Below are 24,728 nucleotides of genomic sequence, written 5' to 3'. Positions count from 1 at the left end.
GTCTCTCCACTCACATTGTCTGTCCCTTTAAGACTTGATTACCTGTAAAAACTTGCATTCCAATCATTACTTTGTAAATTGAGTTTGTGTTTTTATATGCCCTGTTTGTGAACAGAATTCCCACTCACCTGACGAAGAGACAGTGCTCCGAAAGCTAGTGGATTTTGCTACCTCTTGGACTTTAACCCGGTGTTGTGAGACTTCTTGCCACAAGAGCAGCCCAGAGGCTGGGAATTCTGAGGTGAGTAACTCAAAACCTGTCCATCTTCTAAAATAATTAAACGAGGAGTGGAATGGAATAGTCTCCGCTTGCCTCTATGGTTCCAACTCCAACAACACTCAAGAATCTCAAAACCATCCAGGACAAAGCAACCCAGCACCTAATCCACCAACTTAAACATTCACTCCCTCCACTGACGCCACACAGTGTATTGTATTGTTTTGCAACATGCAATGTACTAGTTCACCAAAGGTTCTTTCGACAGCATATTCCAAACCCACAATTTCTACCACCTTGAAAAACCAAGGCAGCAGACGCATGGGATCACCTTCAAGTTCCCCACTAAGCCAAACAGCATCCAGCTTTGGAACTATATCATCATTCCTTCACTGCCATTGGATCAAAATCTTGGAACTCCCTTCCTACCAGCACAGGAATATACCTACATCATATAGACTGCAATGGTTTGAGATAATAGTTCACCATCAGTATACATATACTTTGTTTCTGTCTTCACAGTAGAATAGATAAGCTTCATTCCAGAAATGGCAAACTAGGGGCCAAAGAAGAATGAAGAAATTAAGGAAATCAATATTACAGAGAAAAAGTATTGACAAAACTTGAGACACTAAAGTCTGACAAACCTCCAGGACCTGATAGTCTATACGCAAGGGTTCCAAGAGATAACTACAGAAATGGTAGAGGTGCTGGCTATGATTTTCCAGAATTCCTTAGATTCAGGAATGGTTCCACTAGATTGGAAGTTGGTAATTTTAAAGGAGGGAGAGAAAAAACAGGGAACTACAGGCTGGTGAGATAACATCAGCTGCTGGGAAAATGTTGGAATCTATTATTAAAGAAGTGTTTACAATGCGCTTAGAAAAGCATAATATGATTAGAACAAGTAAACATAGGCCAGAATTCTCTGACCTCACTCATAGCTGGGATTCTCCAGCCCTGCTGAGAGTGGGAGTGACCACTGCACATTGTGTAGACAAAACCCAGCTTCCCACTGGGGGCACTACCACCATGTTAAATGGGATAAGTTCAAAAGTTTCTAGGCGATCAGATCACCAACAACCTGTCCTTGTCCCTCCACACCGATGCTATAGTTAAGACAGCCCACCAACACCTCTACTTTCTCTGGGGGCAAAGAAAGTTCAGCATATCTGCTGTGACTCTGACCAGTTTTTACATACACTATGGAAAGCATCCTTTCTGGTTGTATCACAGCTTTGTATGGCTCCTGCTCCAACAAAGACCACAAGAAACCACAAAAGGTCATGAATGTAGCCCAATTCATCACGCAAACCAGCCTCCCATCCATTGAATCCGTCTACACTTCCCGCTGCCTCAAAAAAGCGGCCAGTATAATCGAGGACCCCCACCCACCCCCTGACATACTCTTTTCCATCTTCTTCCTTCAGGAAACAAAGTTTGAGGTCATATACCAACTGATTCAAGAACAGCTTCTTCCCTGCTGCCATCAGACTTTTGAATGGACCTACCTCATTAAGTTGATCTTTCTCTGCACCCTAGCTATGACTGTAACACTACATTCTGCACCCTCTCCTTTCCTTCTCCCTTATGTACTCTATAAACGGGGTAGTGCACAAGAAACAATAATTTCCACTGTATACTAATACATGTGCCAATAATAAATCAAATCAAATCAGCTCAAAATTGGGCATTATGAGGTGCTGGAGACCAGCAGCAGCAGCAGAAATGTACACAGTCACAATCTGTAAACCTCTTGGCCTTACTTATCTCCCACTCTATCACTCTGAATTGGATAGATTCCAATTACATCATGCATTTACTTTAGAAACCTCAACTTGGGTAAACCCAGGCAACAGGGTGAATGTGGAAAGGGCGTTTTCTGCTGTGGGAGTATCTAGGAGGTCACTGTTTAAAAATAAGGTGCTGTTTACGCCATTTGAGACACAGATGAGGAGAATGTTTGTCTCTCAGAGAGTTGTGGGTTTCTGAAACTCTCTTCCTCAAAGGACAGCGGGAGCAGCTGAATATATTTAAGGCAGAGTAGATTAACAAGAGGATGAAAAGGTTATTGGTAGGTTGGAATGTGAGTTGAAGTTCGAAGTAGATCAGCCTTACTGAATGGTAGAGTAGGTTCAAGGGGCTGAATGGCCTACTCCTGCATCAAAGTCACATGCTTATGTAGACCCACTTGTGCCTCTGTGCGCAGTGACACGCGCCAACTAACTGAGATGGACTGAGTGCATGTTCCTCGATTATTATAATAACGTTGTCAAAATTAGCTAAGACCTTCAGATGAAATTGAATGTTGTTTTTCTAATCATTTGAACCCAAAATGCTGCTGCTGTCTGTAATGTCACACTAGAAGCTGTATGAAACCCAAGGCGAATCACTGAAAATGAAACAAGGACATGACCCAGTTTCCTGATAAACCAAATCAGATCCTGAGCGTTGAACAAAAATAGACATTCTTTACGCACCTAGGCAATGCAGTATTCCCACTGTAGCATATCAATCTGCCAAGCTAATGTTGGAATCCACAGACTGTTATTGTTTGTATTTTTCACCCAAAATTGACCAAACCTGCGTAAAGATGAAACAATTTGAAGCGCATTTTACGTCCAGTGCATATTCTTATACAGTGGTTAGGACTCCACCCACAAAACTGGCCGTGCGTCCCAAGATCACATTAATCACCACTTGGAGGTTCCACGAATTTTGACAGTTTGTGGCTACAGAATCTCTACAGTGCAGAATGAGTCATTCGGCCCATCGGTTCTGCATCGGCTCTCTGCAAGAGTATCTTACCAAGGACCTTTCCCTCACCTTATCCTCATAGTCCCACACATTTACCATGGCTACTCCGTCTAATTTACACACCTTTGGACATTAGGGGACAATTTAGCATTGCCAATCCACCTAACCTACACATCTTGGGACTGTGGGAGGAAACCTGAGCACCTAGAGGAAACCCACGCAGACACGGGGAGAACGTGCAAACTCCGCACAGTCACCCGAAGCTGGAATTGAACCAGCATCCCTGGTGCTGTGAGGGAGCAGTGAAACCACTGTGCCACTGCACCACCCCACTAAGGTTTTAAAAAAGTGAAAAAAACATTAAGCTTTGGCTCCAGGTCTTAAATTTGGAGACATGTAACTAAGTTTTCATTCAAACACTTAGTAAAACTAGCAGAATGTCGAGTGCAATTTGTGCCTGCATTGCCAAATGTTCTGCAAATGGTTTCAGCATCTTTGCCTTCAACGTCCGAGCTTTCAAGTTCAGTGGTAGAAGCAACAATTCTCACTATTGACTTTGTAGAAAACTGTTCACAAACAGCCAGTGATCCCTGTGACATGCATACTTCCTTTCCTTAAGGTCGCTTTAACCTGGTGCCAAATCATGGGATCACCAGAGCCACAGCGGAGGTGGTGAGCCAGCCAAAAATACGTTGACTTTGGCAGCAAAGGTACCATCCGCTCGCTGCAAGTGTCCACAGGCAGTGATGTCAATAATATGGCAAGCAGCCAATCACCTTGATGTATACTCACAGGCAGCAAACCAGGAAGCAAAATGCACTGATTCTAAAATTTAATTAGAAATGAAGCACAGAGAGCTAAATACAATTTTTTTCAAGATGGCACCGGAGGGTGGTGACTTCTTGTGAGCTGTCCCCAGCATACCCTCAAATGCAATCTTTTACTCTATGAATTTTATGTTTTGTCTGTAACAGCTTGCAAGAAACAACGCTTTTCACTGTATCCCAAAACATGTGACAATAATAAATCTATTCAATTCAATACATTGGGACGTATGCGTGGGATTAAGATCGCGGTTGAGGTATTGTAAACACAATTAACTTAAAGAACATGATGTTATTCCCATAATGGGGAATTTTGATGTTCTACAAATATGAGATTATTTTATCTGGACCACTGAGGCTGTTCAGCAGCAATTCCAAACTTAGTCTGCTGTTAAAAAGTCAGTAATACCTCATTCAACAGATGCAGCCTTTTTTACATTGGGATTAACAGTGTAAAAATTTTCATCAGGTCAGTGATTTCTAATTGATTACAGACCATCGTGCAATAGTGCAAAGTGAGAATCACTGATCTGGAAGTCGCTGGCACCATCACTCCCACAAAATCAGGTGAGGTCATAACTATTTTTGTTTGAGCCACTAGATGGAGCAGTGGTGATAACGGAAAGCTTCAGTGCAAGGGAGAAGGAACATTACTGAACTCTAGGTATTTAATTGCTCTGTCACATAACTGGCAGCAGTGTGGGGGGAAATCAGATAGGATACGTCTGTTAAATAATAATTCATACATAGGAGACACACCTCAGATCATTGAAAGTAATTTTTAAAATCACGCGAAAGGATGTTCATAGAATCATAGAACCCGACAGTACAGAAAGAGGCCCTTCGGCCCATCGAGTCTGCACCAAACACAATCCCACCCAGGCCCTACCCCCATATCTCTACATTTCATACCCACTAATCCCTCCAACCTACACATCCCTGGACACTAAGGGGCAATTTCTTAGCATGGCCAATCAACCTAACCCGCACATCTTTGGACTGTGGGAGGAAACCGGAGTACCCGGAGGAAACCCACGCAGACACAAGGAGAACGACTGTGTGGAGTTTGCACACAGTTGTTGTGGGGTTTTCTTGAGGCTAGGTATCGCCAAAGACTTCAGCCTATACAAAGACTCATGAAAGTCAGTATACCGGTTAAAGATGTATACTTATTGACCAGCGGTCGATGGGAGAATGAGCATTGGGTAGTTCAAAGCCTCACTAGAAAAGAAGGTCTTGAAGTATTCCAATATCATTGAGGTTACAATACTTTGGACAGATCAATTATACATTCCTCAAGTTTACTTTTTCCCGTCTTCTGTTCATTACAAATCATTTTCAGTACAAATTAATCATTGTTAATACCTGTTATGTACTTTAGCCAATTATATTCTACCCTCTGACACCATGGGATTTCACTGGTCTGTAAAATCCGGATGCTTCCTCTCTCCATTGCTGATGCTTCTTCCTCTATTGCCTAGCAACCCTGACACTTAGCCTCAAAGGTCAAAGTTAATGTTCTCACCACCTCTTGCCTTTGTCAATAGCTGGGCCAGACAGATGTACATTCTCACATCTGAGAAGACCTGCCTTGTCTGCCATAAGCTGCTCTGAGAACCTTACTGCTTGTAACTTTCTTTTTGCTGATAAGAACTTGCACATTGTGTGGTTTCATTGTTCTAAAGAATGTGGTTCTGTCTGCTAAGGCTTTATCCCGTCACTCCTCACAGCAGCCAGCTTTTGGCTAAAGGGCATAGTTACTTCAAACATGCAGCTAAAACATTTTAAAAAACGTATTTAAATCAGAAATACTTGTTCAAATCTAATATTTGATTAAATTTCTTACCATGTTCATACTGTTTTCATATAGACAGTTCCCCTGTTAGATTGTAAGTCTAATCTGAGGTCATTTCACTTATTGCTAGTATTTTATTAATGACTTAAATCCCTGATTTTGAAATTTCTCTAACCTCCTATGAATTTCTCCAACATATTTCAAAAGGAAGGATATAGTATGAATATTAAATTTGTCCAGTACATTTAATTATCTCATATTTCTTACCATTCATTTTAAGTTTACCAAATTTACCTGCAGCACATCATAAGATCTTTGGAAGCACTTCCCTTAGTTCTTTAGAATCATATCTCATCAGTGTCTGTTGATGAGAAGATATTTCTGCCAGAGGTCCAGCCACCAAGAGATGGGTATTGGCAGTTTCTGTGGAAAAACAATCGCTAAAAAGAAACAAAATTAATCTGTGGCAGCTGGAGAAAGGTTTTTTGTTTCATTGCTGAGTTTTTAGGACAGTTATCTATCATTAGCCTTCATACAAGCTTTGGGAGCCAGGAAATATGGAGACGTCTGGTTGGTAACCTGATTGATCCCGTTACAACAAGCGGTTATTTCAAATAATGGTTTTTAATTGATTGTTTGGAAACTTTGGCTTAAACTTTTAAGAACAGACTTTCTAATTCAACAGGTTAAAAAGGATGATGGGAAGGCACAGCCCCTCCCTCCCCACCATAGCTGCTGATGTTCTGCAACTAGGCAGACCACCCTCTGAGACAAAATTGTTTCTATCAGGGCACTTTTAAACAAGGCAGGTCCGGCAAGCATAATAGTGAGCAATTCACCTGTATTTTGCTTGAAAAAGTAACAATAAGCACTGTGCTCCATTTATAGAGTAAACTGGACAACTAATCCTTGGGCCCCACACACAAGGAGTTAAATCCGTAGGTTTCTGCCTAAGTTGCCAAGCTCCTCTATAATCTTCACTACATTGGTACGTCCTCGAGACTCAACATTCACACACATGAAGTGCATGAAAGTCTTCTAAAGCCATGTATTAGCAAAAGTTAGATCTTCTCCATTCATGTGAGTGCATATTTTTAACAGCATTATAAGTCTTAATTACTGCCAAAGAATCTCTCTGGCACTGAACGTGTATCTCTAAAAGCATATGATATCATTCCCACAGATTTTAATTGTTGTTGGAGCTTGTAAAAACAACTTACATCACTCTTTTTATCCCATTTTCAATTCTGTACGTAATTTTGTTCTAAAATATTCCAATTTGTACTTCCTGGTATAGGCTCTGTTCATTCAGAATGTTTCAATCTGATTAGTTTAGGAGACATACCATTGATTGTAATGTTCACTCAGGTCCCAGATCCTTTGTAGAGGACATCACGCCCAAACGGTTCTCTAATCACCACGATCGCCGTTCAAAAACCGACAAATTCTTTCAGCAAGCTGAGCTGTTCATTACGACTGACCACAAAATCCAGGACAATAGGTTTTGTTCTTCTCTTGTAAATGTTCAAGACTTGCTGTTATGTGGTAACATAGGATACAACAGTATTCCAGCACCCTGCCTAAATATTTATTCCATGTCAGAGTTTACGCACTACTGATAAGTGAGCAGGGAAGTGATGGTCCAATGTATTATCGCTAGACTATTAATCCAGAAACTCATCTAACATTCTGGGGACCTGGGTTCAAATTTGGGGCAGCATGGTGCCACGGTGGTTAGCATAGAGCATAGAACATAGAACATAGAACACTACAGCACAAACAGGCCCTTCGGCCCACAAGTTGCGCCGATCACATCATCACCTACCAACCTACAGACCTATCTATAACCCTCAATCTCATTAAACCCCATATACTCATCCAGAAGTCTTTTAAAAGACCCCAGCGAGTTCGCCTCCACCACCACTACTACCTCACAGTGTCAGGGATCTGCATTTGATTCCCAGCTTGGGTCACTGTCTGTGTGGGTTTCCTCTTGGTGTTCCAGTTTCCTCCCACAGTCTGAAAGACGTGCTAGTTAGGCGGATTGGCCAAGCTAATTTCTCCCTCAGTGTGCCCGAACAGACGCCCGAGTGTGGCGACTAGGGGATTTTCAGAGTAACTTCATTGCAGTGTTAATGTTAGCCTACATGTGACTAATAAATAAACTTTAACTTTTAACTTAAATCCCACCAAAGCAGATGGTGGAATTTGAATTCAATAGGAAAGGAATCTGGAATTAAGAATCTACTGATGACCATAAAACCATTGTCGATGGTCAGAAAAATCCATCTGCTTCATTAATGACCTTTCGGGAAGGAAATCTGCCACCCTTACCTGGTCTGGCCTAAGTGTGACTCCAGAGCCACAGCAATGTGGTTGACTCTCTACTGCCCTCTGAAATGGCTTAGCAAGTCACTCAGTTTCAAGGGCGACTAGGAATGGGCATCAAATGCTGGCCAGCCAGGGCCGCCCGTGTCCCATGAATGAATAATTTAAAAAATATGCAGACACAGGGAGAAGGTGCAGACTCCACACAGACAGACAGTCACCCAAGGCCGGAACTGAACCTGGGTCCCTGGCGTTGTGAGGCAGCTCACCACTGTATCACCCAATTGCTGCTAATTGATAGTTTGCTTTTTATCTTTTTAATGGTTAATACATTTTCTGAATTCATCATTTAAGGTGTTCTTTCTTGCCATATGGTTAAGTCTCCAGAACCTTGTTTTTGGGGTATTGCAAACAAGCAAACCCCATTAATCTTAGCTCATATAAATTAAAAAAAATTATAATTCACACTTTCTAATCTCCCCCCATTTAAGAATCACTCTGCATATCCGTTCCTCCTCCCAGGTCATTTCCTGGTTGTTTTATTTTTATAAAATATAATAGAAAGGATGAAATTGGCATCTGTTATCCCAAACATCCAATTAAAGAGTCATAAGCTAAACACAGATTAGCAAATTGCAACAATACATTTGAATTTACATAGCGGCTTTTGTAAATTCAGGACATCCTAATGGGATTTTGCAGCCAATTAATTAAAGTGTCATTTCTAGTATTGGAAAACGCAGGACTAGTCAATTTGTGCACAGCCATATGACCGGAGGGTAAGGTGTTTTTGTGCTGTTGTCTGAAAGACAATTATTGCCCCAGGACATCTCTCCGGCTTTTCTCAAAAGAATGCCATGGACTCTTTCGAATCCACCTGAGGGCCGCAGTTCAAAATCTCACTCAAAAGACAGCACTTCTGACACTGCAGCACTCCTGACACTGCAGCACTCCTGCAGTAACATCAGCATAGATTACACATCAAGACTCTGGTGCGAAGTTTGAACACTAGAGATTCATCACCAAACCAAATTGAAATTTAAAATTAGCCAGAGGAGCACGTTTAACAAATACAATTAACAAGATTATATGTACAAATACCAATAAATCATTACAAATAAAATTAGAGATAAACTTCACAGTATTGACAGGTTCTGTCTGACCTGCAGAGCATACAATTCCCAGGACTGACAATATATACTATAATCAAATCTTACAAATGTCAATTCACTTGAAATACCCCACTGCTGCTAACCCAATTGCAGATCTTTTCTTACATCTCCAGGCAATATTATCCAGAGAATAGATTAGAATTTTAAAAATAAACAGATTCCTAATCCTCAACAGCTCTTAAAAAATTCCTATAGTCCTTTTTTGGGTAGTAAAATGTCCCAAGCACTTACAGGAGTATAAAAATACCGTATTTAAAAAAAACCAGGAAGTAAATCAATGGGAGTTACGTCCTGACTCGAGTTCAGGGCAGAGGCATTGCAACCTCCAATCACACATGTTTCAATCCATCAGAGGAACGTGCAATTTCACCGATTGGAAACATCCAACTGTGTAATCCCTGATGTAAACACCAAGTTTGTGGATTGTCTGCCAACGCCAGAGAGGTAATAAGCAAATCGCGAATAATCGACAATCCTGCAAAAAAACAGGCCTTTAAAACACAACCTGCAACAACCAATATCTGGCACCGAACGTTACAGAAGTAGATTATTGATGCACAATGATTGCAAACAGCATTGCCATTCCCACAAGCTCACTTCTTCAGCTTCATTGTCCAGGTGGCGAGGGGAACAAAGAAGGAAACTTGCAGTTTGCAGATTAGCTTTTCGCCCAAGACATTCTCAATTTTTGTGATTGTTTATGAATGTCATTTTGTTCCAGGCATTTTCTCAACTCGCTGTCCTCACAAGCGCTTTATCACTAAACTCAATCGGCATTTAATCTTTCCAAACAAGGCAGTGAATCACTAATCCACGATTTTTTTATTCCGGGGATGATTTCAAACAGGAAAAACACCAAAACTTTCTGCAAATAAAAACACACACACAAAACACTGTCTAATTAACCAGCATCCTTACAGCAGAATAGAAATACAGTTGAATGAATGGGGCAGCAGAGTGGCACAGTGGTTAGCATCGTGCCAGGGACCTGGGTTCAATTCCGGCCTTCAGTCACTGTCTGTGTGGAGTCTGCATGTTCTCCCCGTGTCTGTGTGGGTTTCCTCCAGGTCCTCTGGTTTCTTCCCATAGTCCAAGGATGTGCTGGTTAGGTTGATTGCCCATGCTAAATTGCCCCTTAGTGTCAGGGGGATTAGCAGGGTAAATAAATGGGGTTACAGGGATAGGTCTGGGTGGGATTGTGATTGGTGCAGACTCAATGGGCCAAATGGCCATCTTCTGCACCATAGGGATTCTATGAATGTCCCTTGATTCTATTGGGATGTCCTAATTAAAGGATGTTAACCAAGACAGTTCCTGGAGACAAACTTTTTAAGCAAGACTCTGCTGAAAACAACTTTAAAGATTTGCTTTTAAAGAAAAGAGAAAAATGTTTTGCTGTTAGAAATGCATCATGGGGATGGTCCGTGGAACCTAGAATCTAAATGATCATCGTCAGGAACATAGAGCGCAGATAAATAAAAAAATCTCCTGCAATCTCAATTGAGTGGATAAAAACTAAATATAAAAATCTTCTCCTATTCAACAGTTAGCTTCCTGTAGTTAGAACAAGACTCAACATGTGCCATAGAACCCTTGGGCACAGGCAAAACTCTCAGCCTGTTTCATGAGGATTTGGATCCAAGAATCTTTAGTCTCGAAATATTCTTCTATTATTAAAGAAGTATTAAAATTTTCAATTCTGAAGATGAGGCCCGGTGAACACTCTTACAGATAACAGTCAGTCATTAATCCGAGAGAGCTTTCTTCACAAATACTTCCCAATTCCCACAGGTAATCATGTTAAAATTAAATGACACTTACCCATCTTCACATCTCTACATTTCAGTTTTGGGTTATTGTGCTTAACACAATTCCCAAAATCCTCATCCCGCCCATAGAATTTCGACAGTGCAGAAGGATGCCATTCAGCCCATCGAGTTTGTACTGACTGTCCAAAAGAACATCCTTCAGACGGTGGAAGGAAAATGGAGCACCCACAGGAAGCCCACGCAGATACTTGGAGAAAGTGTAAACTCCACACAGACAGACAGTCAGCCAAGGCCGGAATCGAACCTGGCGTTGTGAGGCAGCTGTGCTAACAACTGTGCCACCGTGCTGCCTTCTTCCCTAAGAGTTTTCCCCACTGACCCACCTCATTCCCCATCACCAGATCCAGCAATGGCTCCTTTCCAGTTGAGGCGGTTGGACCACCGTATCTCCCAAGTGACACTTGTTAACCCTTTCAATCTATTTTGACTTTACTCTATTTGAACCACATTATAAAGGAAGGCAAGACTGGGGAATTAATCACAAGTTATACTTCACACTACCTTCAGTATAATTGGATCAAGAATACAGCAAATTTTTGAACTGGGAGAAAAATGACTACAAAAGGAAAATGGATTAGATGGTGTCGTTTGAAGAAAGGCAGTGCATCTCTATAGCACATTTCATGACTAAAATATATCTCTAAATGCTTCACAGTCCATTAATTAATCAGAAGATGCAGCAACCAATTTGCACATAGCCAGGGCTTTCAATCTACATTGAGATAATAACCGGATAGTCTATTTTAAAGATGTTGGCTCAGTGATAAACATTGGTCAGGACGCCCGGGGAACTCCCCTGCATTTCTTTGCAATTGCACCATCGGATCTTTTCCATTTACCCGGAGTGGCACATGGGGCCTTAGGTTTATTGTCTTAACTGAAGGATGATATTTCAGACAGAGCAGCACTCCCTCAGAACATAACGGGAGTGTCAGCCTGCAATTACTTCATGCCTGCATTGGGGCTTAAACTCACAACTGACCATCCATCAGTTCATTGTGAAACTGTCCCAGTCAGGGACTGTTGGCTGAATTTTACAAATCTCCATTGTCCCAACCACTTTGCTAAAACGTTTGGAGGGAGGAGAGCTTGGGGTAGGTGCACCATAACGTCTGGAGGAGAGAGCGAGGTGGGTGCGGGTGCAAGATTCCATTGGCTGTCCAGCATCAATGTTACTGCTTTAAAGATGAGGCTCACTCCCCTAGCTTGGGAGAAGGTCTGGCCAATCGAATGGCCAGCAGCTCTTTAGTCCCAATAGTGCCTGATGGTCACAATGGCCGCTGCTGAGATTACAGTGGCTCTGAACAGGTATAAAGGTCTAGATCAGTCTGGGGTCAGCCGTCTTGGTGAGGGGGGCCAGAGAGGAAATGAAGGGAGTTGGGATGACCTGATAGGTGTGTCCCCTGCCACTACCAGGCTTCTCATTGAATGGGGATATCCCCCCACTGTGGTGAGGGAAGTAGCCACCTAAAGGTCTCAGTGGGCTCAGGAGCTGGTGGGTAACCCCTCCCCCAGTAAAGTTTCAGACAAATCAGGGGTGGGCTGGAGGACAGTAGAAAGGCCATCTGCTGGATTCCACAAAGCCCCCAGATTTCTGCAAAACCCACACCAACAGGCAAGCATAAACTCATCTACAGAACATGTTGTGGTACTTACATATGCAAGTCTCTTATTCATTTCTGTATCTTGAAACATGGGGAACAAAACTTTCACAAGTTCCTTATCAGCTATAGGAACATATTTAAAAGCTGAAATTGAACAAAACATGGTCAGTTTCCAGCTGGAATTGCAAACAAGAAAAAAAAACAAGGATATCAGACCTTCATTCTGATTTAAGATAATGCAGTTAACTTTCAGTATTTTGGTTAATGAAAACATGTACATGCTTTAATGGACGAGTTAAGTTCATACAATTGTTGGGAAAGGGGAAAATAATAATAAGGATTAATAAACAGATCGAGAACATTGCAATGGTCAAGCACTGTTAACTGACAAAAGAATGGGCTGAACCTTAATCCCCAACAAATATTAGATCAGTTGCTTGTTAGTCCAGCACCTTAATGTCACTGAAAAGAGAAACAGTTTGCTGAAGTTTTTCACCTTGCACTTATCAGGACAAATGCAAGAATGCTGAATTTCACAATTTACACTACAGGCGAAAAGATTGCTGATTGGTTGGCAAATCAACACCGATTGGCTGGCAAATCAAGACCGATTGGCTGGCAAATCAAGACCGATTGGCTGAAGCATTGCCATAGGGAAAAAGAGGAGTTTTAGTTCCCCATTGCTTTCTCCATAGCACTGCCTGGTCAAAGTTCACTTCTCAACCAATCAGCAACCTTTTCTTCTGTAGCCTAAATTGTTGCCAGTGCCTGAAATTTAGCATTCCTGTGTTTGTGCTGCTGAATGCAAGACGTTCCAAACCCAACCTCAACCCAACTACTTCAGGCTTTAATAAATTTGGGATAAGGAGTTGGCAGCCAACTCATTTCAAGGCGGCTGGCTGGTCAATGAATCGTTTTAATGGGATTGGTGGCACAGAATTAACCTGTTTTTACAGCTTTAACTCTGGCTGGCAGCTTGAACAGGCCCTGAGAAATGAATAGCTGAAGGAAGGGGAGAACTGCTTCACCCTGCACCGAAGTGTTTTCTTTCAATCCCCACAAACTCTCATCGTAAATCTACCCACTCCCTACCATCACCTTGGGTCAGGGATTGACCTGCTCCAGCTGGGTGGGGAATGAAGCCAGCCTCCCCAGTGGTACTCTCACTAGCAGCAGCAGTCGACTTACTTCAGCTTGTGGTCCCTTCCCAAGAGCCCCTGGCCTAACTGGAAGCCAATCTGTTGATCATACTAACCTCTGGGGTGGGAAATCTGTTGTGCACACAGGAGTCAGAGTCTAAACTCTTGTGTTTCTCAAAGCAATCAAGAAAACTCTGTCCAACCTGCCCCATTCCGTGTGGCTCACTTTCATCGAATCCTACAGTGCAGAAGGAGGCCATTCGGCCCATTAAGTATGCACCGACAATAATTCCACTCTGACCCTGTCCCCGTAACCCCGTGTATTTACCCTGCTAACCCCCCGATACGAAGAGGCAATTTGCCATGGTCAATCCACCTAACCTGCACATCCTGGGACTGTGGGACGAAACTGGAGCACCCGAAGGAAACCCACACCGACACGGGGAGAATGTGCAAACTCCACACAAACAGTGACCCAAGCTGGGAATTGAACCTGGGTCCCTGGCGCTGAGAGGCAGCAGTGCTAACCGCTGAGCCACCGTGCCTAGTGTCAGTCCAGTGTCTTTGAAAACGATGCTTCACTTGAAATATTCAGGAACAATTCAACTCAGCAAGAATTGAATATTATCCCCAATGTAGAGATCAAATCCTGATTGTCACACTGTGCCATTTCCATAAATTCACGATCTCAAAAGATTTGATGATGAGATAATTTTAGGAAGGGTTTGGAAAATGCTGTGGTGTGGGAAAGGTGAGGTTGGGAATATTATTGAATACTTCTCTCCCACTAACTGGGTTGTCTGCAGGCAGCACGTGGCGCTCTGCTGAGATTGCCAGAAGTTAGCCAGTTCCTTCACTCTGCTCCGACTAATACGTCTCAGTTCCAACCCTCAGGAAAACATAGCCTGACCATTCTAAAGAAGAGTACAGATTTTTCACCCACGAAGGGTCATCACAATCCCGTGGGCCAAATGGATTGGTTGTGTGCTGTAAATTCCCTGTAACGATGACGTGGTGTACTGCACAGAACCAACTAGGAACTCAACACATCTCTGATTCCCTTTGAGTCGAGAGACTTCGGTCCAACTTGTCTAAATTGATTGAGAACCTTGGCTGTAGAAGTGAAAAGCCAGTGCTCTCTACCATTCAGATACCTGGTTAGTAAAATAAAAATATAGAACCACTGAGTCTTTCTATTACATCCCCCAGAACAACCAGAAAACACATTTATTCCCCACCCAAAAGAACTCAATGGTGATAAACGGGTCACCCTTATAAATACCTCACTGAACAGCACTTAGCCACCTTCCAATGTTCAACTATCCTTGCATCTTCAGCTCTTCCTTGACAGAGGGAGCAACATGGGGAAGACTGAGGGAAGAACTTGCACACTACACTCATGCAAAGGAATGAGCCTATCTAACAATCAGACATACTGCGCTATGTGAACAATTCAAAATTTTTAACAAAAAATTGAGGTTTAGCCGACACTAAGTCAGCGAAAACATGCCCAAAAAAAACAAATGGCCCAGGCTGATTTTTTTCACCCACCCATCCCCTGTTACCATCAATTTCCCCTCCCTTATTGTTCAAAATCTATCCAAGAGATCATATTGTCCTCTGCTCACTTTATCATGATCAATGCTATGATCTGATTTAACAACAAGATTGGTAGAGTCTTGGGGTAATAGTCATGGACCCGGTCTCTCAGTGGATTATAGGAGGAAGATTTTAAAAAAAAGATTGGAAGGAGCAAAAAAAATGATTAAATTCTTCATTGCTAACCTTCTGAAATTTTTCTCTCTAGTAATTCTTCAGCCCTTTCTTTAGCAGAGGTCTTTTCTTCATTTGATCGTTCTGGGAGTGGCTCTGCTGGCTTTCCATTGGGCCATAATGTATCCCTTAGTTTATCTATGTACACAATGATCTGTTCTTCACTGAAGAACTGATCTAGTTTTTTTTGAAGCCTGCTGTAAAAAGAAATACAATTTGATGATGTCAATTTAACTTATCTGAAAGGAGTTATTGTTCAAAGGGTAGATCTCAACTATAATAAATCAACAACCGAGCTGATATATTGTATGAAAAATACAGTAATAATTTGCTTATTTTGCACATTACTTGCAAGCACAAACATAATGGGTCACAATTTGCTGTGAAATGAACACTGAGGTAACGGCACTAACTACGCTAATGTCAGGCATGGACAGATGTGCGATGAAATGCAGAAATCCAAAATTGTTGTCCAGGTTGTGTTCTTTCATCATTAGCTTTGCAAGAACGGCATCTCACTGTCTGCCTCAACACTGAGTGATACGAAGTTGCATATTAGTGCAAACTACACTCATGACAGGAGGTTGCAGCTGCTCTGAAGTAACGGAGGAACCCGTCTTTGAGCCATTTAAAGTCCGAGCATATTTTGTTATAGTTAGATTAGCTGTTAAAACTCTTGTAACAACATGTTAAATGTTGATTGCTGCCAATGAACTCTTGGTATTGAAACCTGACTAAAAAATTGTGGAGTCTCATTCCATCAGGTTTTACTTGGAGATTTTAAAAATGTAATTAAAAATAAGCTTTTCCTTTCTGTATCTCCTTTCACTTAGTCCAAACTTTCCTTTCTTCTCTTTCTCTTCTGTACCTGCTTTGTCCCTCTATGATCTGATTGTTCAAGCTGCACACAGTTGTACAGTGCACTCAGGCCCCAGATGTATTGTTCCCATCAGGGCCATGTTATCGGCTCGCACTTTTACTAACTTGCAGCATAAAATATCATGGCGATTAAACAGGCAAGGAGCAAGGTTCATTATCCTCCTACAGCAACTTACGGAGCATTTCAGGCGCTGCACATCGGAGCCCTGACATAGTGGACCACAAGAGTTCTACAACAGAGGTCCATTCAGAGATTAGGGCTGGAGTTTTACTGTCCTGTCCATCATGGGAATTGGAGCGGTGGGGGGTGGACTATGCAAAAGTCCTTTGACCTCAGATAGGATTTTACAGTTTCAGGACGAGCAAGGCTGTAAAATCTTGCCCTAGGACAGGAATCATAATGGGTGGAACACAGACCATGCAAAGGTCTGTTGACCTTGGGTGGGATTTTCTGGCCTTGGGGCAAGTGTGGCTGGAAAATCCCACCCTAGGTTTTACACTGAAGGTGCAGAACGAACAGGCCATTTTTGTCCAACTGATGCGTGCAGTGTTGGTGATCCACATGAGCCTCCAGTCAACTCTCTCCATCTATCCTGGTCAGCTATACTGGGGTTTACTGGTCATAATGTGGGTCACCATTGGTGCCAGTTGTAACGTGGCTCTCCTCATACCAGTTCAATGGATGGATAGCCGAGCCTTAATTAATCTTAGGCTTTCTGCACCCTTCCCCCATCACCACCACCACCCCCTCACCGCCAGAGTTAAGAGGGAACCCAGATCAGTGGCAATGATGAGAGATGGGAAACTTTGGAAAGTAGGGACGATCAAGTTAAGACTGCACCAGAATTCAGTGAACTAAAGAGGTCTGCAGTTTGCAAACAAAATATTTCATCGGTCTTGCACCCGAACCTGCTGTTGGTCAACTTTTCAATGTATTAATCATAAGCCACTTACTTTCTCACCATTGGCAGAAACATCTTTAGCACTTGTAAGAGTAATTTACGATTGAAACGATCTGCAACAGAAAGATACATTTATCAGTAAAACAATTGGGAGGTTCCATTGCACAATATCACTGATATATTAACTGTAATTAATTAGAAAAGTGTACATGACCAAAGGAGGACATTTGGCCCATTGTGGTGCCAACTATGAAAGAGCTAACAAGTTATTCTTCCAATCCTTTGCCACTGACTTGCAATTTTTCGCTTTCCAAGTAAATATCCATTTCCCTTCTGAAAGCTTCTCAAGGGTCAGTGCTGGGCCCGTTCCTGTTATCAGTTTCAATGATTTGGATGAGAATGTCCAAGGCATGATCAGTAAGTTTGAAGATGACACTAAAATAGGCGGTATTGTAGACAGTGAGAAAGATTATCAAAAATTGCAGTTGGATCTTGATCAGCTGGGGGAATGGGCCGAGAAATGGCAAATGGAGTTCAATACAGATAAGTGTGAGGTGTTACGTTTTGGAAAGGCAAATCAAGGTAGGGCTTTCGTGGTGAAAGGTTGGACCTTAGGGAATGTCGTGGAATACCTTGGCGTTCAAGTGTACATTACTCTAAAATTGGAGTCACAGGTGGATAGGGCAGTGAAGAAGGTTTTTAGCATGCTGGCCTTCATCAGTCAGGGCATTGAGTATAGAAGTTGGGAAGTTATGTTGCAGATATCCCGGACGTTGGTGAGGCTGCACCTGGAGTATTGCATTCAGTTTTGGTTGCCTTGCTGTAAGAAACATGTTATTAAACTGGAGAGAGTGCAGAAGAGATTTACTAGGATGTTGCCAAGACTCAATGGACTGAGTTACAGGGAGAGATTGAACAGGCTAGGACCTTTTTCTTTGGTGTTCTTTGGACTGGGGGGGTTGATCTTATAGAGGTATACAAGATCATGAGAGGCACACATAGGTGAAAGCACACAATCATTTTCCTAGGGATGGGGAACTGAGAACTAGAGGCCATAAGTTTAAAAGGGGAAAGAATTTACCTGTACAAAGTAATTCTGTCAAGAGTTCGTGAATATGATTTGTAATACATTCTGGCTCCTCTGGAATGCTTTCAACCTTTTTCTGAGCGCTTTTCCTTTTTCTGCCACCGATTCTGGTTGCGTCTTTAGTTTCTGAAGAGTCTAGCAGGCTTTGGAAGCCATAATCGGACTCCTCGTTTCCATTAATTGTTTCAGAAGGTTTTAATTCTGCAGAGTGCCTGTTCAGAGTCTCCCTGATTTCTGGATTCTTTTCCACAGGTTCAGTTTCCCCTACATTCGTGTCATATGGTTCTTCTGAGGCATCACTGTCTGCGTCAGTTTCCTATGACACACAGGTACGTGAAGAATCGGACATTATCTTACACAACCTAAGGAAGGTCTTGCATTAGAATCCCTACAATACCGAAGGAGGCCATTTGGCCCATCGAGCCTGCACCGACAACAATCCCTTTCCCCAACCCGATCCCTGTAACCCCATGTTTTTCCCTGCTAATCCCCAAACACTAATGGGCAATTGAGCACGGCCAATCAACCTAACCTGCACATCTTTGGATTGTGGGAGGAAATTGGAGCACCAGAGGAAATCCATGCAAACACAGACAGAATAGACAGTGACCCGAGGCCGGAAGTGAACACAGGTCCCTGGCACTGTGAGGTAGCAGCTAACGACTGTACCACCCCACAGTGGGCTGAACTTTCTGGCCTTCCCCATCAGTGGAATAAGAACATAAGAAACAGGAGCAGGAGTAGGCCATCTAGCCCTTCGAGCCTGCCCCGCCATTCAGTAAGATCATGGCTGATCTGAATCTTCAGCTGGGGGTGGTGGGGGGTGGCGGGGGGGGTGAAGTTGTAAGTTAAATAACCACTTAAGATCTGTCAAGCTCTACTGTATGAAAGGCCTTTCCTTGACCTCCCCTATCTATCCTGCCTCAGCCCTATAAATCTCCTCAATGTCTGCATTCCTCTGACTGGTCCACCCCCAAACTTTGTTGCTCCAATCATGGTGACATCTGCCTACGCCCTAAACTCTGGAATTCCTTCCTCAAACTTCTCCACTTTTTAAATTATCTCTCCTCCTTTTAAGGCTCCATATATGAGCAGCCCAGGAATATCTGCATGGAGTACCAAACACAAACTGTTTATTCCTGAAACAACTAGCATTTAAATTTGACTAATCTCTTGGCCCCTTGTCCCAATATCTCCTCATGAGGCTTGGTGTCAAATTTTCTTTGTTGTCAGTGAAGGCAGTGCCTTGGGGATGTTTTACATTGTGTCAAAGTGACCTTCAGCAACCCTTCAACCCACAGCCCCAAAACTCTCAGATCCTTTGATTCTAATCTCTGCTGCATCCCCCAAACACTGGTACCTGTACCTTCAATGGCCTAGACCTCCATGCTGCAGAACTTCCCACTTAAATCCCTTTGCCCACCCCCTCCTTTAATCACTTGCTACTGTTGTGACCCAGATCCCCTTTTGATCAGCTGATTTTATAAAATTAATTCATAGGATGTGGGTGTCACTGGCAAAGCCGGCAAATATTACTCTCAGGAAGGTGATGATGAACTATTATCTTGGCTACAATGGCTTGCGAGGCCATTTCAAAGAGCGTTTGAGATTCAATCACATTGGTGTGGGTCTATCATCCTGTGTAGCCAGACCAGGTAAGAACAGCACATCTTCCTCAGTTAGTGAGCCTGATGGCTTTAAAGATCACCATTATTGACACTTTTTATTGATTTAAAGAGTGTCTTAAAGAGGAAAGGAAGGGAATTCCAAAACTCAGGACTGTGGCAATGTTGGAGTGATGTAAAATCGGGAGCGCTGTAGAGCCTGGAATTGGAGGAGCAGAGATGCACATAGTGCTGAAAGAGGTTAAAGGGTTGGGGATGGGCTAAAGAATCACACACCCGCACACACAGGTCATCCTGAGATCTCATGCCCAGATTTGTTTCAACACGCGAGAGAAGACTCACTCTGAGAGTGAGAATGATAAACGCAAAGTCAGGGGTGTTAATTTTCACTGTGCGCAAACTGCTGAAGTTTCTCTTTCTCAAATAAAAGTAACTTGTTTGCACTTGTTCACCCTGCATCAAGCGCACTCACCGCATCTTCCTCGGCAAACAGCGATGTTAACAGCCCCCAGTACTCTCGAATCTGATCATTGGCCGAGAAGAAGTTAAGCGTATTTTCAATACTCAAGATGGATTCTTCAGAAACCAGCTTCTGCAAGAGAAAAAGCACTTGGTTTCAACGGTGTATTTTAACTATTATTTTTACCTAGAGAAGGGCTTCTCAAGATGAAACCACCTTTGTAACGTAGAGTTTAATCACAACACGGTGATTAACCACGCAGCAAAATCTGATGTGAAGAGGGAGGGAGAGAGATGCTTTGGTATCTGGCTGCCTTAAGCCACTTGCCTAGAGATGAAAATGAATGGTCTAAACAAACAGGCATCAAACTGCTACTCCGCATCCCAAAATAATCTATCCTACTGTCCCAAACTCCATTTAAAATTGATACGCCATTTAAGAGTCTTCATTTACATAGAAACTGGAGTAGGCCCTTCGAGCCTGCTCCACCTTTCATTAACATGGCTGATCATCGAATTCAACATCCTGATTCCCCCCCTTTCCCCCCATATCCCTTGATTCCTTTAGCTCCAAGAACTATATCTAATTTCTTCTTGAAATCAGACAAAATTTTGGCCTTTACTACTTTCTGTGGTAGTGAATTCCACATGTTCGCCACCCTCTGGGTGAAGAAATTTCTCTTCACCTCAGTTCTAAATGGTTTACCCCTTATCCTCAAACTATGACCCCTAAGTTCTGGACTCCCCCATCCTGTCTAACCCTGTTAGAATTTTATAAGTTTTGAAAATATCCCCTCTCGCTCTTCTAAACTACAGTGAATACAATCCTAACCAACTTAGTCTCTCATATGACAGACCTACCATCCCAAGAATCAGCCTGGTAAACATTCGCTGTACTCCCTCTACAGCAAGGGCATCCTTTTTCAGATAAGGACACCAGAACTGCACACAATACTCCAGGCATGGCCTCATTAATATCCTATACAATTGCAGCAAAACATCCTTATCCCTATACTCAAATCTTCTCACTATGAAGGCCAACATACCATTTGCCTTCTTTATTGTCTGCTTTACCTGCGCGCTCACTTTCAGCGACTGATGCACGAGGACACCAAGGTCGCGTTGAGTATCCATTTCTCTCAACTTATACCAATTCGAGTAATAATCTGTCTTCCTATTATTGCTACCAAAGTGGATAAACTCACATTTATCCACATTACACTGCAGCTGCCATGCAGATACCCACACACTCAGCCTGCCCAAATCACGCTGGTTACTCATAATTTAAGAGTCTTCATTTAAAATGGTTACTCTATTTACGGAGAAATGAACTCCTGCACTCTGTCATTATGCAATGGACGTGAATTCTAATTATGACCAGACCAGGAATATCTGCACAGAGCACCAGACACAAACTGTTTATTCCTGAAACAACGAGATTTAAAAAGTGCCATTTGTGCCTTACAATGACTCAACGCATATGACAGGGGCAAAAACAGACAAATTTTGACACTGAGCCACATAAGTGTTATTGGGACAGATGATCAAGAGCTTGGTCGATGTAGGAAGCTTTAGGAAACTTCTTAAAATGACACCCACCAGGCAGAATCCAGGACCAACAAAAGGAAGTAAAGGGATAATTGATCAGCTTTTTCCGATCGGTCTATGTTCCTTCCCTTGAGAAAAGGCATCATAATGTGAAATGCAAACTCTTAGAGATGGACATGCAGATGCCAATTTCCATGATTAGAATTATAGAAATGTAAAATGAAAATAAATGCTTATGTCGCTCTTACAAATATTGTCCCGGTTGCAATTTAGATTTCAGGAGAGTGGCTTCTATGAGTAGAAACCCAGCATTCATGCTCCTGAAACTGCTTCCCTTACCCCAGTTGTTGTAGGCCTACAGGTCGACCAGCAGGATCAGAGAGCTGACTTAAAGAAACCAGTTTCTCAGAATCCAAATTAAAATGGCGGCAATAAAAAATCCGCTTTACAGCATGAGACAAGAGGTAAAAGATGGTGAGTTGGCATCAGCTGGAGATTTAAAATGTGAAAGCATCTCAACATTTGAATTTCTTGTGCTTCATTTATTTAGCAATAACCATGGCAATTATTTCTTGACCTCCTCTAATAAGCTGTTTATGATTGAGTTAAAGATTCCTAAGTGTAGCCCTGCAATCTAATTTTGGAATTTTATATTTTTGCATTTTATTTTTGCTTTGCTCTTGATTTTAAGGGAACCTGTATTAAGTTTCTAAAAGTTAGTTTTGAGTCAAGGTCCACAAATTAAGTGGATTGCGCTTTGATTGAGTCAAACAATTAAATCAACAGTGATCAGTACTGCTATTAACTATAGACTTTGACCAAGAGTGATCTGGACTCGAAATGTCAGCTCCTTTCTCTCCTTACAGATGCTGCCAGACCTGCTGAGATTTTCCAACATTTTTTCTTTTGGTTTCAGATTCCAGCATCTGCAGTAATTTGCTTTTAACTATGGACGTATTTTTTTTTCCCCTCAGGGCTCTGTTTTCAAACTGGACAGGCCATGTTCACATCTGTTTTTATATCAAAACTACTGTTATTTTCCCTTTTCAAGCTAGATTTGCCAAAATAAAAGTTGTTTTCTATTATTTTACAGAAATCAATTTGTACTGCATTGACTGACCTTTGACGTACAAGGCAGAACAATGGATGACCTTGGACGTGGGGTGGTCAACAATGGTGTGGAATCAGGAGATGGAGTTTGATTGATGGACAGCTTAAATCAACTGATGGAATGTGGGAAGAGATTTGTAACCAGCCCGAGTACGACTGAACCCTGCAAAGTCTGTAAGCTTCACAGTGCTTGAGAGAAAATGTTGACGAGAACCTATTGTCTCTTTTTGCTCCTGTCATACGCACTGAGTCATTGTAACACACTAATGGCACTATTTAAATGCTCGTTGTTTCAGGAATAAACAGTTTGTGTCTGGTGCTCCGTGCAGATATTCCTGGTCTGGTCATAATTAGAATTCACGTCCATTGTATAATGACAGAGTGCAGGAGTTCATTTCTCCTTAAAGAGAGTAACCATTTTAAATGAAGACTCTTAAATATGAGTAACCAGCGTGATTTGGACAGCGTCTTGTTTTGAAAAAACCTGGATAGAGGTCTCAGGCAGCTGGATTGGAGCCAGAAATTGAACTTAAGGGAGCAAAGCATCTGCAGTGGGACATTCAACCACTGAAAATGATGGAAGAAAGGACGTTGACAGAATGACTGACTGGAGAGTCCATACTCACGCAAGGTTATTCAGAAGTCTGGTAATGTACAAAGTAAGGTGAGTTTTACCATGTTAGGGAACTGTCTCAGACAGACTAATTTGGGGATGCCATTTGTGCTACAAAATATGTCTTTTTTTTTCATACACAGCTTTTGCTTCCTTTTATTACTAATAACATTTAATAAAGATTATTTTGCATTGAGTCACTCATTCCTGTTTGTCCACAGTGCAGTTCTGAGCCCATGCGAAATTCCAGAAAGAACTCTCAAACACAATCTAGAAACCTGAGAGTCATAAAAAAAAAACCTGCATCAAAACTATTCTTAGTCAAGCTGTTCATTTAAACAATCTGCACGATACAAAGAATTACCAAGCATTTGATTCTCTAACCTTTAAAAACTCATTCAGTTGACTTTTAATGTCTTCCTTCTGTTCATCGCTGATCTTGTCAGATGAGGTGATATTGACTGATGGCAGCTTTGTTTCAGCTAAAGAACTGACCGTCTGAAAAACAAGAACCATGGGTTTGGTAGGATAATGGATCAGAACATTGGGTGGAATTTTCTGGGCGGGATTTTCCAGCCACGTTCACCCCAAGATCAGAAAATCCCACCCGAGGTCAACGGACCTTTACATGGTCCATCTTCCCATCCCCGTCCCACCCTCCCACCTACTACCGGACAGGAAAATTCCACCCATTATCTTTTTCATTCTGCAAATTGGGTTCAATTGCAGCCCAGACTGATGACGTGAAAGTCTCTGACAAAGCCCAGGTTACTGTGTGCATTGTTAGTAGGAGCACAGAGTACAAGAGCAAGGAGGTCACGCTGAACTAATATAAGTCACTAGTTCAGCCTCAGCTGGAATACTGTGTCCAGTTCTGGACTCTGCCCTTTAGGATGGATGTGAAGACATTGGAGAGAATGCAAAAAATGCATTCACCAGAATGGTTCCAGAGATGATTGGAGTCCTTACAGAGGAGAACGTAAAGGGGAGATTTGACAGAGATGTTCAAAATCAAGGGGGTGTGGATAGAGTAGATAAGGAGAAACTGTTGCCACTTGAGAAACAGT

The 24,728-nt window shown here is 42.2% G+C and overlaps 1 protein-coding gene across 1 annotated transcript in view; it reads right to left on the bottom strand.

The window, feature by feature from the left end:
* Nucleotides 1-8,438: 8,438 nt before the first annotated feature.
* LOC145342348 (uncharacterized) overlaps nucleotides 8,439-24,728 on the bottom strand; it is a 63,159-nt gene continuing 46,869 nt past the window's right edge. The window contains exons 10-16 of the mRNA XM_080187856.1: nucleotides 24,046-24,159; nucleotides 20,404-20,523; nucleotides 18,301-18,622; nucleotides 17,272-17,332; nucleotides 15,451-15,635; nucleotides 12,579-12,670; nucleotides 8,439-9,958 (exon numbers count right to left, since the gene is read on the bottom strand). Coding sequence (XP_080043982.1) covers nucleotides 9,860-9,958; nucleotides 12,579-12,670; nucleotides 15,451-15,635; nucleotides 17,272-17,332; nucleotides 18,301-18,622; nucleotides 20,404-20,523; nucleotides 24,046-24,159 — 993 coding nt within the window. The 3' untranslated portion in view covers nucleotides 8,439-9,859. The remainder of the gene's footprint in view (nucleotides 9,959-12,578; nucleotides 12,671-15,450; nucleotides 15,636-17,271; nucleotides 17,333-18,300; nucleotides 18,623-20,403; nucleotides 20,524-24,045; nucleotides 24,160-24,728) is intronic.

This window comes from Carcharhinus amblyrhynchos, chromosome 4 (assembly GCF_965287045.1).
Source record: "Carcharhinus amblyrhynchos chromosome 4, sCarAmb.v2.hapA, whole genome shotgun sequence".
NCBI classification, from domain to species: domain Eukaryota; kingdom Metazoa; phylum Chordata; class Chondrichthyes; order Carcharhiniformes; family Carcharhinidae; genus Carcharhinus; species Carcharhinus amblyrhynchos.
Note: the sequence above shows the minus strand (reverse complement) of the source record. Positions and strands in the feature narration are given on the sequence as shown.